The sequence below is a fragment of the Microtus oregoni genome, unplaced genomic scaffold, assembly GCF_018167655.1.
Source record: "Microtus oregoni isolate MIOR12 unplaced genomic scaffold, Mior012 000028F_ref0000031, whole genome shotgun sequence".
Classification (NCBI taxonomy): domain Eukaryota; kingdom Metazoa; phylum Chordata; class Mammalia; order Rodentia; family Cricetidae; genus Microtus; species Microtus oregoni.
The window spans coordinates 28,720,286-28,734,042 of record NW_024543087.1 but is presented as its reverse complement, the minus strand read 5'-3'; the positions used below and the strand labels follow the sequence as shown (position 1 = coordinate 28,734,042).

Sequence of the window (13,757 nt, the reverse complement as noted above, 5' to 3'; positions counted from 1 at the left end):
GTTTCGGCATGACCAGACAGACCTCCCTATTCTATCCTGTCTTATGTCAAGTTGTTCACATTGACAAGATGGTTTCTAAATTCAAATATCAAGAAGAAAAAATATGAATTCAAAAAACCTACAAAGAAAAAGAATCTAAGTATTGGCAGGAATATGAAGCAATCGGAACCACTGATGGGGGCCCTACTACCATTCTAGCAGTCCGCATGGCACCCCATCCTAGGAATTCTCCAGAAAGGGAAACACTTAAGAGAGAATCTCACCATTGCTCCAAACTGAAACAGCACAAATGTTCACCTACACTAGTATTAATAAGCAGATTATGAAATATTAATATAATAAAAATTAACTGCTATACAAAAAATGAAGAATCTCACAAATTTTCTATTGAATAGTAGATAAAAAAGTGGACATATTGTCTAATTTTGTTCATAGGAAAGCGAAAAGCAGAAAAAGACAACTGGTAGTGTAAGTTCTAATTATGAGTAAGTGTGTGTGTGTGAGACATGGAAGGAGGATTAGACAGACCTTGGGTGCTAGCAATCCTCTTGCAAACTTTAAACTGTTGACATATGATTTACATGTCATATATAATTTTCTGTGTAATTAAGAATCAATAAAATTATTTTAACATATGTAAAATCAAGAAAATTCTGAATAACTTAGAGCATGGGACCAGGCCAGTTCTATGGAACACTGTGACCCGTTATGGATCAATGTGACTTAAAAAGACCATGGGAGTCGACAGAACAGGCCACAGTGGGAACAAAGAAACAGACCCCAGAATGAACTTAACTGCAAAGTGGAAGTTTTGTGCCGTGTGGATGCACACAGGTCCTGATAATGTGCAGTAGTAAGTTTCAGTACGCTGAGTGGCTAAATCAAACTAAAATTCAGCATTATCAAACGCAAGGAAATCTGTCAAGAGAGAACACTTAAAACCACAGACCCAAAGTAAAATGAACAGTAATAGCTCCTGTCATACCTCCACTAAAAGAACTGCTGTGTCCCAAAGCCCCTTTTCTCTAAGATGAGTGACAGCAGGCAAGAATAATAAACTTTCTTATTATCTTAAAAAGGGTCAGAAAAATTGACCCCATCCCTTTTAGAACAGAAAGGACCTTGATTTTGCTATGGGAGAAGTTGGGGAAAAGGAGCTCAAATAGAATGGCTAAGGTTCTGCTTCCCTCTTAGCCATTTCCCTGTGATCACAGATGGCCGTGGGTGGCTTCTGCCAGCATCCTTGTGACTCTTCATCCAGTGGGAAGGTGGGTGTTTTCATCCCGGTGCTCCTCAAAAGCCCTGTTGAATTGCTTTGGCTCCAAATATACCAGACCCATTTTGAGGCAAATGTGAGGTGCAGAGAAATGCATGGATCTGAGTTATTTGGTCCGGAATTCTGGGCTCCATATGCAAGCTAGAGAGGCTCCAGAGGAGATAAAAGCTACGGAAAAATGCAGTACACTCTAGAGGGAAAGTAGTAGGAACACACAGAAGAGGCTGAATATATTCCTGGTAACAAAATATATTAAGGAGGATGCTAGCTGTTTCCAGCCGCTTAGTCCTGAAATAATCACATAGAAACCAGATTAATTAAATCACTGCTTGTCCCATTAGCTCTAGCTTCTTATTGGCTAACTCTTACATATTAATTTAACCCATCTCCATTAATCTGTGTATCACCACATGGCTGTGAATTATAGGGTAAGCCAGTGGAACTACTTGGCTTCTCTCTGACTCCGCCCTTCTTTCTCCCAACATTTAGCTTGGTTTTTCCCTGCCTGGCTAAGTTCTGCCCTGCTATAGGTCCAAAGCAGTTTCTTTATTCATTAATAGTAATTACAGCATACAGAGTGAAACCACATCAACAAAATGTCCTCTCAAGGATGAAATACACTTGGAGTAGGTACACAAAAGACCTTTTTAACTTTGTCCTGACATTTGCCTATCAGTGTTAAAACGTAGAGTGCTGCTAAGAACTGGGCATAATTGCTCCTTTCTACCCCCAAATTTAGATATCAAACCAGTGGGATGTTACTTGGAGGTAAAGACTCGGGAAGTAGTAAGGTCCTAATGATAGTTTCCTCATAATTATAATCGGTGTTCTAATAATAGACAGAAGAAAAGTGGACTTTTCTGAGAAAGGAGACTTTCGGCAGTAACAGATCAGCTGCCACTTCCACCCTGTGCATCTTAACCTCTAGAATTATGGGAAACAAACTCCTGTTGTTTAATCCAGGCAGACTAGATCTTCGTTAGGGCTGCTCACAGCGATGGAAATGATGATCAGGTCTTGCTTTGGGGAAAAATAAAGGCATAATGAGGTAGCAAAAGGCTCTCCGTCTTCCGTGCTCCCCAAGCCTGCATTCTCCGTTTGCAATAGTTATTTGAGTGACAGTATTTGTTTACATTAGCTGCCCGAGAATGAGAGCAGAGTGCTCACGGAAATTGATGACGCTGCCACTGCAGAAAGACCATCTTGTTCCGAAGGAGCAGTGTCTTTTTTAATCCTTCCTTTCTATTACTGGGTTTAAATAATGTTTCTGACAAGATCCCGCTTCCCTTTCTGTCAGCTGTCAGGGAGCAGGTACTGGGCATTATTTGTGAGGCTGTAAATACATTACATGAAAAAATAATGAGTCCTCGCCAAGTCGGGAGCGCTGCCTCCAGAGACATTTACCTAACGTGATTTATGGAGGTCCGGGAATGAAGTTTCAGAAACTTCCAAATGGAAAGACTGGATCATAAAATAAAGTCTCTGCCAGATCAGACTTTGGGATAGCCCCTGGACACATTTCCCTTTTACTTTTAGTATGGAAGTTAGAAAACGCTTTTTATGTTCAACTTAAATTGTTTAGTTAATGGTCTAAGAATAACTCTGGGGAGAGCCCCTCAGCATAGCATGTTATTACTCCATTCTTCCGACTGAATTTGATTTATCTATTGTGTTGTTGCTGCAGAAGCTGATTCCTGGGATTAATCATCCCCTTTACTAGCTAGAAACTGTAGACATTTAATGGATATACCTACATCAGTCAATTTAATGAGTCTCATTGTCTAGGGTTTGAAATAAACTGATCACTCTAATGTTAAAATATAATTGATGTTCGTCCTCATTCCAAGTTTTCTACGTTTGTCTCTCCTGCCTGCCTGAAAAGGCCAATTTTGTTTAAGCTACTTTTTTTCCCGTTCATTTAACCGAGGCCTTGGAACTCAAGCGTATCTACTGGTTGAGGTACGGACAGGCTAAACAATCTTAGCATTCTTACTATAGCATTGCTGGAGAGGGCCACTCAACTTTCACTTCCTTAACAGGAAATATTTTGTCATCCTAGTAGGAATGGTGCTGTTAATACCACCCCACCTGAGGTATCTCTGGAAGCCTGACAAGTTGAAATAATAGGACACTGGCTTGGCTGTGGCGTGCATCACTGGGCAGAGAACCAAGGACGTCAACAGACCTGATAGCAGGAGCTCAAGGCCAAAGTGGTGATTTGCCACAGGAAGGAGGATTGCCCAGTCAGTCATGAAAGTTACAATAAATACACTGTACACAAATCTGAGTCCTAACCAGTGGGTTTTGGTCTCTGTTTTGTTTTCAGCTGTTTGAATTTATGAACTTCCTGGCTGAGAACGTCATCTTCTGCTACATGGGCCTGGCTCTGTTCACGTTCCAGAATCACATTTTCAACGCGCTTTTTATCCTCGGCGCCTTTGTATCCTTTGAAGAAGGAAAATAGAGAAATGGCTAAACCTTTTTCCTGGTAGGACTTTGAAACCATCATAGAAGTCAACATGACCATTGCACTTCCAGCATCAGAAGCATTATGCTCATGTGAGTTTCTCTCCATCAGTTAACACCTTTTGGGGCTGAGAAGTTAGCTCAGCCAGTAGTGTTTGCCTTACAAGCACGAGGACCACAATTCAGTTCCCAGAACCTACAAAATATCCGGCCACGGAGGTACACACTTGTAATCCCAGTTCTGGAGAGGCAGACACTTGCAGATCTCTAGGACTTGCTGGCCAGTCAGCCTAGTCTAATCAGGAAGTTACATGCATTTACACACACGCACATGTACACACACACATACACACACACACACACACACACAGAGAGAGAGAGAGAGAGAGAGAGAGAGAGAGAGAGGGAGAGAGAGAGAGAGAGGGAGAGAGAGAGAGAGAGAGAGAGAGAGAGAGAGAGAGAGAGAGATCATTTACTCCGTAGGAGAATAGACAAAATCTAGACCCCACTTTTACTATAGAGGGTGTTCCTTCTGTAGGGCTGGAGTAGGAGGTAACCCCCAAGGAAGCAAGTACCTGATAAAAGGGACACTGAGCAACTACAAACGTCCCTAAGAAAAACCTGCAGCTCTTGTCCTATGCCTTGGAAAATGGGATGATGCCTCCCTCTGTCACAGGCAGATGGTCTTAACTTCTGGAGAACTTGCCATCTCCCTGTCCCCACTGTTCACCTGAATTTGGTGTTAATTTCTTACCACTGGGATTCTGCTGAGCTCTCAAATTTTATCTGAAACCTAGATCTTAGAAGGAAGAGAGTTACCTCACCCCAGATAGCTTCATCCTGCAGAGGACAAGCTAGAGCAGACAGACCACCAAAGAAGGACTAGAGACAACGGCAAAGGAGGGAGGCTTACGGCTGAGCTTCTCAGTAGATGGTCACTTCTGAGACTGTGCCTTTAGGGAAGTAGCTCCTGAAGTAGCAGTTGAAGTATATATGTTGACAGTCAGCTCCTCTCAAAATTAAATGAAAAAGGTAAGCAAGCCTGCTAGAAACAGGCACATGAACTGATGGGAAGTGAGACAGAAACCACCATTGGAAATATATTTATTCCTTCCAAAGTGCTCATGGAGAAGATAACACCACGGTGCCAGGCGTTGCTACTTCACAGCTTCCGGCAGAACTGAAGATAGAGTCAGTCACCGGCAACACGAATGTGATGGGAAAATGTAGTGATTGAAATGGCATTCCAGTACCAACTTTCAGCCAAGCATATGTTCAAAGAAAGACAGAGTTTTATGTCATCCTGGGAAGGAACTGACATTGAACGATGAATTCGGTGAGCGAGTTAGACATAGATGAGTTGTCATGTTTATCCTTGTTTTCTGGGTCATATCCTAGAAAAACATATGGACATGATATCTGAGCTCCTTCAGTCAGCCCCTCTGCGGCTATGTTTTCCTCAACGCATCCCAACCAGCTAGCGATATTTGTTGCCAGAGCCTGCAACATTTATCCCCTCTCGTTCCTCTTGAATCTGGGCAGGAAACAGAAGATCCCCTGGAACTTCCAACACATGATGATGTTTTCAGGTATGTGGGGTCATTGCTCATTCATGCCGCTGCCCTCCCACCTGTGCAGAGCACAGAACGCCATGGGGGATCCAGAGAACTTATGGAAAACCTGAGTTGTCTTTACCCTTGGACTCAGCACCATGCTCATCCCTCAGGGCTGAGCAACAGGGAGCGCCCACTCCCAATGAGAAGGGAAGTTAAAGGGAATTCACTGCTGTGACCTTGAGTATCTGAGCAGCAGTGAGCCTCAGATGAGCATGGTACTTTCCTCTGAGCTATCAGAGCAGTTTCCATATTGAGGAATTTGATTACTATCTTCTCCATTCCAGTATATAGTATTGAATGGTACCATCCCCCTCCCTGCGCCTTTACCACCCATGCAGGGCTCCAGAAATTTCTTGTGGTTATCACAGAGATAATCAGATCCATGTGGGCTCAGTCATTGGTTGAAAAACATGTTAATTAAGTACCTGTTGGTGCCCAAGTGTGGATCCAGGCTCTGTGTGGTGGAAACACGAGTCTCCTCTCCCAGGTAGTGCAGTGTTCTCGTTGCTAAGATGTGGACAGAGGATCTTTTCTAGAAGAAAATATAGCAAGTTAGTTTCAGACTACTGAACTACTCTAAGGGATTACAATGTTTTCTATTTATCTTTCCCTAATTGGAGGCAGAATTCAAAGACTCTCTGTCCCGTGTGTGTGTGTGTGTGTGTGTGTGTGTGTGTGTGTGTGTGTGTACACCGACAATGCATTTAGAGGAGGCCATTGGCAGGTACATGACATTAAAATGGAAAAAGTGTGCTATCAGAACAGTGCCAAGAGCGTTGGGGCACATAGGCAAATATGAAAAAAGTGAGAGAAACCAATATTTATTGATATGCGTTGTTTGCTGCTTATAGATCATCAGTCCTAGGAAGCTAATATTAAGCTGTTTTGTGCATAGGATCTCTAACAACTTAAGCACTTAGGCCAAAGACAAAAACATTTACAATCTAGACTTCACCTCCATGCCAACCAAGTGTTTTGGAAATTCACATTTTATATTTTTGGTTGTGAGTCTAGCCTTTAATGGCTGAGCCATTAAATTGGAATTTCTCCAACCCAGAAATTCACATTTTAAAAGTTATTTTATTATTTTATGTGTGGCGTTTTGTCTTGTCTGCATGTGTGTCTGTGCACCAAATATGTGATTAGTGCCTAGGGAGGCCATCCCCTGGAACTGAAGAAGGATGCTAAAAAGAAATCCCATGCTAGTTCAGAATTAAGTATAATAAAGGGTTATTTATTTAGGAGTAGACTCACAGATCACAATCCTCTGCACAAACGGAGAACAGGGACTGAATCACACTGCCGGAAGAGAGGCTGGATCGGCGCTTTACATTGGCATATATAGTATAAGAGGCCACATCCAAGTGGGTGGGTAACTTAAAGGCTACTGGCTGTAGGAATTCCCACAGCATGGAACTGGAGTTATAGATGGTGATAAACTGCCATAGGGGTGCTGGGAGTTTCACCCACATCCTCTAGAAGTGTTCTTAACCACCAAGCCATCTTCCCAGCCCACAAATTCATATTCTTTAAAGTGGTGCTGGCTGTAGAAGGTTTGTTCCCTCCTTGATTCTGTGCTGTCCTAGTCCACAGCACCTGCTGCAGCTCTCAGGTTTGGAAGGAGTTGTCTTATCAAATATGGGCATGTGGAGAGCCACAGGTACAGCTTATCCTTCCTAGGGCCTCTGACAGGGATTTCTAACACTTCCAGACATGCAATGGTAAAAGTCATAAAGAAGGTGAGGTGTCAAACTGACAGTGGTCAGTGACTTAGGGCAACATTGACCCTTGACCGTGTGCTGACTTCTCTTATGTGAAAGTAAAGGTAACTTAATTCACTTGAAATTTGAAAGCCAGCACCGGAGTGCAAAGTGTTATGTGATTGGAACTGCAGAAAAATAAACAAACAAAGCAACCTTAGTAGAGGCCAACAATGTGGTATATGCAGACATGGATTCATAAAAGGTCTACAATCTGATGGTGTCTTTATGATTTTTTAACCCTTTCTTTGATGTTCACACATGAATATAGTAAGTTTTTGGTCATTTTTTCCTCCCACTAATTACCCTCTGTCATTCCATTTCCTCTCCACTAAAATCTTTTTTTCTTTCTAACAAATCCCCCTACGACTTTTGTGTCTATTTTACTAAGTTTTTAATGGCACAGGAAGCTTGATAGTGGCTGCTTGCATGAGTTTAAGCAAAGGGTAATTTACTGGATTCTGGGCAGTTTATCTGTGGATTAACACCCCCAAGAGTCATTAATGGTCCACAGTCTCTCAGTGGGGGTAGGTAAGATCTAATGAGCCCTTGGCACCGGGTCTAAGGAACCCATATTGGTAAAACAGTGATGGACCCGGTCTTATGCGGATCTTGTGCAGTTAACTACAGCCAAGATGAGTTCATGTGTCCAACAACCAAGTCAGGCCCAGAAGAGACACAACACTCTTCCCCATCCTCTGACTCTTACATTCTTCCTGCTTTCTCCTCTGCGGGCTTCTCTGAGCATGGGGGAAACTGGATTAGGTGTTCCCACTTAGGACCATGTACTCCACTGTCAGTTATTCTCAGCACTCTAGGCAGTTGTGAGTTTGTGCAATTCACTGTCAACAGAAGCTTCTCTGACAAAGGCTGAGAGCAGCAATAATGGCTGGATATAAATGTAAGTAGTTAGAAGGTAGTTGGTGCTATGTCTGTCCATTTAGCAGAACAACAGTAATAGGTTCCCCACTAGAGTCCATGACTGTTGCAGCCATCGGCGTTCTAAAAGTTTGCAGCATCAGGCATGAGTTCCTTCCTGTGCATTGGGCTGCAAATCCAATCATAAAATGGTTGGTTATTTCATACTAATCCTGCCACCATTGCCCTGTTGAGCATTGTCAGCTTGTTACTGTAGGTCATGGGGTCCACAGCTGGGTAGGATTGCTGCTGGCTTTCTCCCACAGAAAAAAAAGCATCCTGACAGGGTGGAATGGCCAGCAGAGAGGGGTCTCCAAGATCGACTCCATTTGACTTCTCTGTGTCCTATAACCCAAGCCTGTAGAATCTTCAGCAACGGGGTCTTACTGCCTAGTTATGGTGAGAAAACAAGAACTCCTAACCAAACAATAGTCTATATTGTTTGGGGGCTTCTGAGGCCTCCTTGACCAACAACGCATCATAGAGAGGTTGTTTAATAACCTAGAGCTTCTGGGGAAAGCACTGTTTATCCATAGCATGTCTACTTAAGCGGTGTGTGTGTGTGTGTGTGTGTGTGTGTGTGTGTGTGTGTGTTAAGTGCTCTCAAGTTTGACTCCCTAACCCTGAGGGGTTGAAATGCTTGGTTTAATTCATGGGGATGCTGGTAAATGTATTACCATCACTGAAAATACTAGCAAGTCTAATCTTCAAGGCACTAACTATATGTGACCCTGATGTCCAGAGAATGCTGCAGGCTGTCAGCATCTATGTCACCTGTCAAGCACTAACTGGAATAAATCTAAGCAACACAGAGATTACGTTACTTCTACATGTTTATAATAATATTTTTTTCAAAGTGACTAATATTCATAGTATTGCTTGGTACACAAGGAAAAGCGCTGAAGTTTCCATTAAACAACTGGCCTCTTTTCAAACAATGTTACATACCTGTGTGATGGGGCCCAATGATATCAGAAGTCAGAAGTCTCATTTTGCCTTCCCAGAGCCTTTGAAACTGGGGCAAGACAGGCAGGGATTAATGGCCTTTATTTCTTGGTTGCTATTTTGTTTCATTTTCCCTCTAATTTTTATTGTGAATTCACACAACATAAACTTCATAATCTTAGTGCACAGTTATTAGATGCATTCCTAAACTGTGTGATGATCACCACCCATAGTCACACTCTTTACATCTTGTAAAATGGAAACTGTATGCATTAAACATTAGCTCCCATCCCCTCCAGCCTGCAGAAACTACTATATTCCTTTTGGCTTCTATGATTTTGACTACCGTGGGTTCCTCATTTATGCACAATTGTGTTATTTTGTCTTTTGTGATTGCCTCTACATAGTGCCCTCAATGTTTGTCAATGCTGCAGAATAATATAGAATTTCCTTCCCTTTAAAGTTGAATGATAATCCCTTATGTATGTGTATAAATATCATATATTGCTTACCCAATCATCTATCACTCTTGGGTTTCTTTTTCTTAGATAGTACAAAAAAAAATCCTGCTATGAACATGGGTACACAAATCTCTTTAGAAACCTTGCTGACAATTTTAAATATATATCCAGAGGTAGAATTGCAGAATCAAATGGTAATTCTACCTGCTAATTATTTGGGGAACTGCCATACCATCTTCCATAGCAACTGTAGAATTTCATAGTCCCACCAATGGTGCCCAAGAGTCCCAATCTCTCTGTACCATCACCAACACTTGCTTACTTTGTCTTTTATGCTACCTCACTGTATGAGGTAGCAGCGCATTGTTTTGATTTGTATTTCCTTGCTCACTAGTAATGTGTTTCAGGAACACATCGGCCATCCATCTTTTTACTCATCTCAGATCAAGTCTTGTCTTTTGGTGATGGAGGAAGGTCATTGGCTAATAAAGAAACTGCCTTGGCCCAGCCTTTAGGTGGGTGGAGTAAACAGAACAAAATGCTGGGAAGAAGAGGAAGTGAGCTCAGACTTGATAGCTCTCCTCTCTGGGGCAGACGCAATGAAGCTCCAACCCAGGATGGACATAGGCTAGAATCTTCCCGGTAAGCGCACCTTGGGGTGCTACACATATTATTAGAAATGGGCTAGTCCAGGTGCGAGAGTTAGCCATGAAGAGGCTAGATATAATGGGCCAAGCAGTGTTTAAAAGAATACAGTTCCCGTGTAATTATTTTGGATAAAGCTAGCCATGCGGGAGCCAGGACGGCCGGAACACAGCCCTGCCACTCCTTCAACATTTTGGTCAATGACTTTCAACAATTCTGATTCCTAGATATTGACCCTTTATGAGATAGATGATTTGCAAACGTTCTCTTCCATTCAATTTATTTCTATTATGTTGTGCTTAATTTGTCTTTTGATACACAACATATTTAAAATCTTTCATGAAGTCTAGTTAGTCGGTCATTTAATTTTATCATCTGTCCATTTGGTGTCCTAACACAGACACCATTGCCAAATCTGATGTCACAAAAATTGTAACCTGTATTCTCCAAAGAATGTTATTGTTTTAGGCTTTGCCTAGTTATTGGTACATATGTACATGTGTAATTTGGGAGCAGAACATCATTCTTTTGCATCTGGATACCAGCTGTCCATTTCATTTATTCAAAACCGCACTTGTGGTTTTGACTGATCTTGGCAGCTTTGTCAAAAATAATTTGACCACACATGTGAGATCTTATTGTCAGGTTCTCTCTTCTATCCCATATGTTTGTCTTTTGCCTGCACCACACTATTGAGATGATTGAAAGTTTGTGTGGGACGGGATGGTGTGTGTGTGTGTGTGTGTGTGTGTGTGTGCGCGCGCGCGTGCGTAGGCTGTAGGACAACCTGGGGTGTTACTTCTCAAGCAACATCCAACCATTTTTCTTTTTACCACATCTCTCATTGGCCTAGAACTCACCCACAAAATTAGGCCGGCTATCTAATAATCCCCAGGTCTCCACCTGTCTCCTCATCTCAAGCATTGGGATTGCAAGTGCACACGACCATGCCCAGACTTTCCTTTTAACAAGGCTCTGGAGATTGAACTTTGGTCTCATGCTGTCTCCTCAGTAATTATTAAAGGGTTTTAGTAAATTTTAAAAACATGGAAACATGAGTCCTCTTTATTCTTTTATTTTTTCAAGATTATTTTGGTTACAGAGAGTTGAGGAGGTTCATTGAGATTCGTAAGAATTTTCTATGTTTGCAAACAAAATAGTTATTTGGGGTTTTTGATAAACATCAAATTAGGTAGTATTGCTAATCTTAACAATATCAAATCTTATAGTTCATGAGCATGGAATGCCTTTCCATTAATTTCTGATTTTAATTTATTTTACTATTTTATAATTTTAATTTCATCACATTGGTTAATATGTATTTTTTTCTGCTGGTATAAATGGAATTACTTTTATAATTTCCCTTTCAGATATTTCCTTGTTGGTTTATTAAAATGCACCTGATACTTGTGTATTAATTTTGTACCTTTCTATTTTGCTGAATTTATATGTTATTTGTAATAGCTTTTGTGTATGTATATGGAATCTATAGGATTTTCTACATATAAAATCTCAATTCTGTGAGCAGAAATTATTTCACTTCATTTCTAACTTGGATAACTTTATTCCTTATTTTTCATTATTTGTTCTGGCTAGAGTTCTTAGCACTGTGTTGAATAGCAGTGGTGATAGTGGGCAGTCTTTGCTTTCTTCTGAACAGAGGGGGAACTTCCACTACCAAATATGATGCTTGATGTCATTTTTTCACAAGCGGCTTTTGTTATGTTGAAACGATTTTCTTTTATTTCTAGTTTTCTGAGCATCACTTAGTCATGAAATGCTGGGGAGGGACCAGCAAAATCGCTCAGTGGGTAAAGGTGCTCCCCACCAAGCCTGAAAACATGAATTCAGTTCCTGAGTACCATGTGGCAAAAGTAGAGACCCATTCCTGGAAGTTGTCCCCTGACTCCCTGGCCTTCACACACACACACACACACACACACACACACACACAGGCCTCTATATAAAATAATTGTAAAAGAAAGCCAGCAAACTGGACCAAGTGCCTTTCCTGCAAAAACTGACGTCATCATGTGATCTGTCCCCTTCATTCTGTTGATCCAGTTTGCTGCTCTTTGCAGTGCTGAGCCATCTTTCTGCCCTAAGAATAAATCTCACTTGGGTATGATGAAGAATTCTTTTAACGTAGTGTTGACTTTGATTTAAGGTTTCTTCTTTCAGTAGTCATCAGGGATGTCAGCTCACTAGTTTTCTTGAAGTGTCTCTGTGTGGCTTTGGAGTGAGGGTGGTGCTGACCTTTCAGGTTGAGCTAGAGTGTTGTCCATTCCTCTCATTTCTTTAGAGGAGTTTTGCAGGATAAGTGTCAGTTTGTTTTGTTTTGTTTTGTTTTTTAACACTCGGAAGAATTTACTCAGGAAGCCACCAGGGTTTGCAATGTTCTTTCTCACGAGGAACATATTATCGGTTCCATCTTCTAGCAGTTATGGGACTGTTCAGATTTTCTGTTCATCTTTACTGAGCGTTCCACATTCAGTTTGCCTACAATTCTTAATTTCTACAATGAATGGTAAGTCCCCATCTTTAGTTTTGATTTTAGCAATTTGAATTTTCTTTCATTTCTTAATATATCTAGCTTAAGGATTGTTCATTTTGTTGACCTTTTCCAGGAACCAACTTATGAGTACATTTATTTTCCCTGTAGTGTCTCTATCCTCCACTTCACATATCTCTGCTCCAAACTTTATTATGTCCTTCTATCTGGTAGCTTCAGGCTTTTTTCCTCATTCTTTGAATCACAAGCTTTGTTTGTTGAGTTGTTGGCACAAGATCTTTCTTGTGTTAATGGAATAATAGCTACACATTTCTACCTTTATCTCGTTGTATCTTGAAGATTTTGCTACATATTTTTATTCTCAGCCATCTCATAATTTTCTACATCTTCTTCAGATGCCATCTTTAATTTCTTGGTTGCTTATATGCTTGTGAAAGGATATGTCATGTGTGCACAAATTCTCAAAGAGGTCAGGAAAGGGTGTTGGATCCCCTAGCCCTAGATTTACAGTCAATTAAGAGTCATCTCATGTGGATGCTGGTAACTGAAATGGGGTCCTCTGGAAGAATAGCAAGGGCTCTTAACCACTGAGCATCTCTTCAGGCTTTCAGCCTCCGAACTTTCCACTGAGTAGTCTGCTAACCATCTCACCAAAGACTCTGCATATGGTAAGTCACGGAGTCCTGCTTATATGAACCCTGCCTTTGTGTATGTGTTTGTCTTTTGATAACTAAATATAATGTCTTTTCAATGTTTATCTGTTTGGGTTCGCCTTCATTAAAGTTCATTGGATTTCTCAGATATTTATATCCATGCCTTTTATCAAACACGAAGGGGAAACTTCCCCCAACCCATTATTTCTTTGAGTGTGCTCCATGGCCTTTCTCTTTTTTCATAATGTGTCTCCTTAGTCTCTCAGCATTTTCCTATCTTTTCCCACCCTTTTTCTTGATCTCAGTAGCATCCCTTACCTAATCAATGATCTTCTTCTACATGCTCAAATATGCCTCGGAATTGCTCTAGTGGATTTATATTTGAATAACTCTGCTTCCCAGTTACAGAAGGTTTCTGGATCCTCTAGGTTTTCCACCTGCTTAATATCTACAGTCTGTTTATACATACAGTGTGGTGTTTTGAAAAAGAAATGTCCTCCACAGT

At 41.2% G+C, this 13,757-nt stretch overlaps 1 protein-coding gene across 3 annotated transcripts in view; it reads left to right on the top strand.

Annotated features, from left to right (window-relative positions):
- The window catches only part of Slc9a9 (solute carrier family 9 member A9), a 555,668-nt gene that overhangs the window by 329,089 nt on the left and 212,822 nt on the right, over positions 1–13,757 (top strand). For all 3 annotated transcript variants that reach the window (XR_005976519.1, XM_041677479.1, XM_041677480.1), the window contains exons 10-11: positions 3,603–3,716; positions 5,220–5,331. Coding sequence is in view for 2 of the 3 variants with exons in the window: in XM_041677479.1 (XP_041533413.1) it covers positions 3,603–3,716; positions 5,220–5,331 (226 nt within the window). In the remaining variant the exon portion in view is untranslated. The remainder of the gene's footprint in view (positions 1–3,602; positions 3,717–5,219; positions 5,332–13,757) is intronic.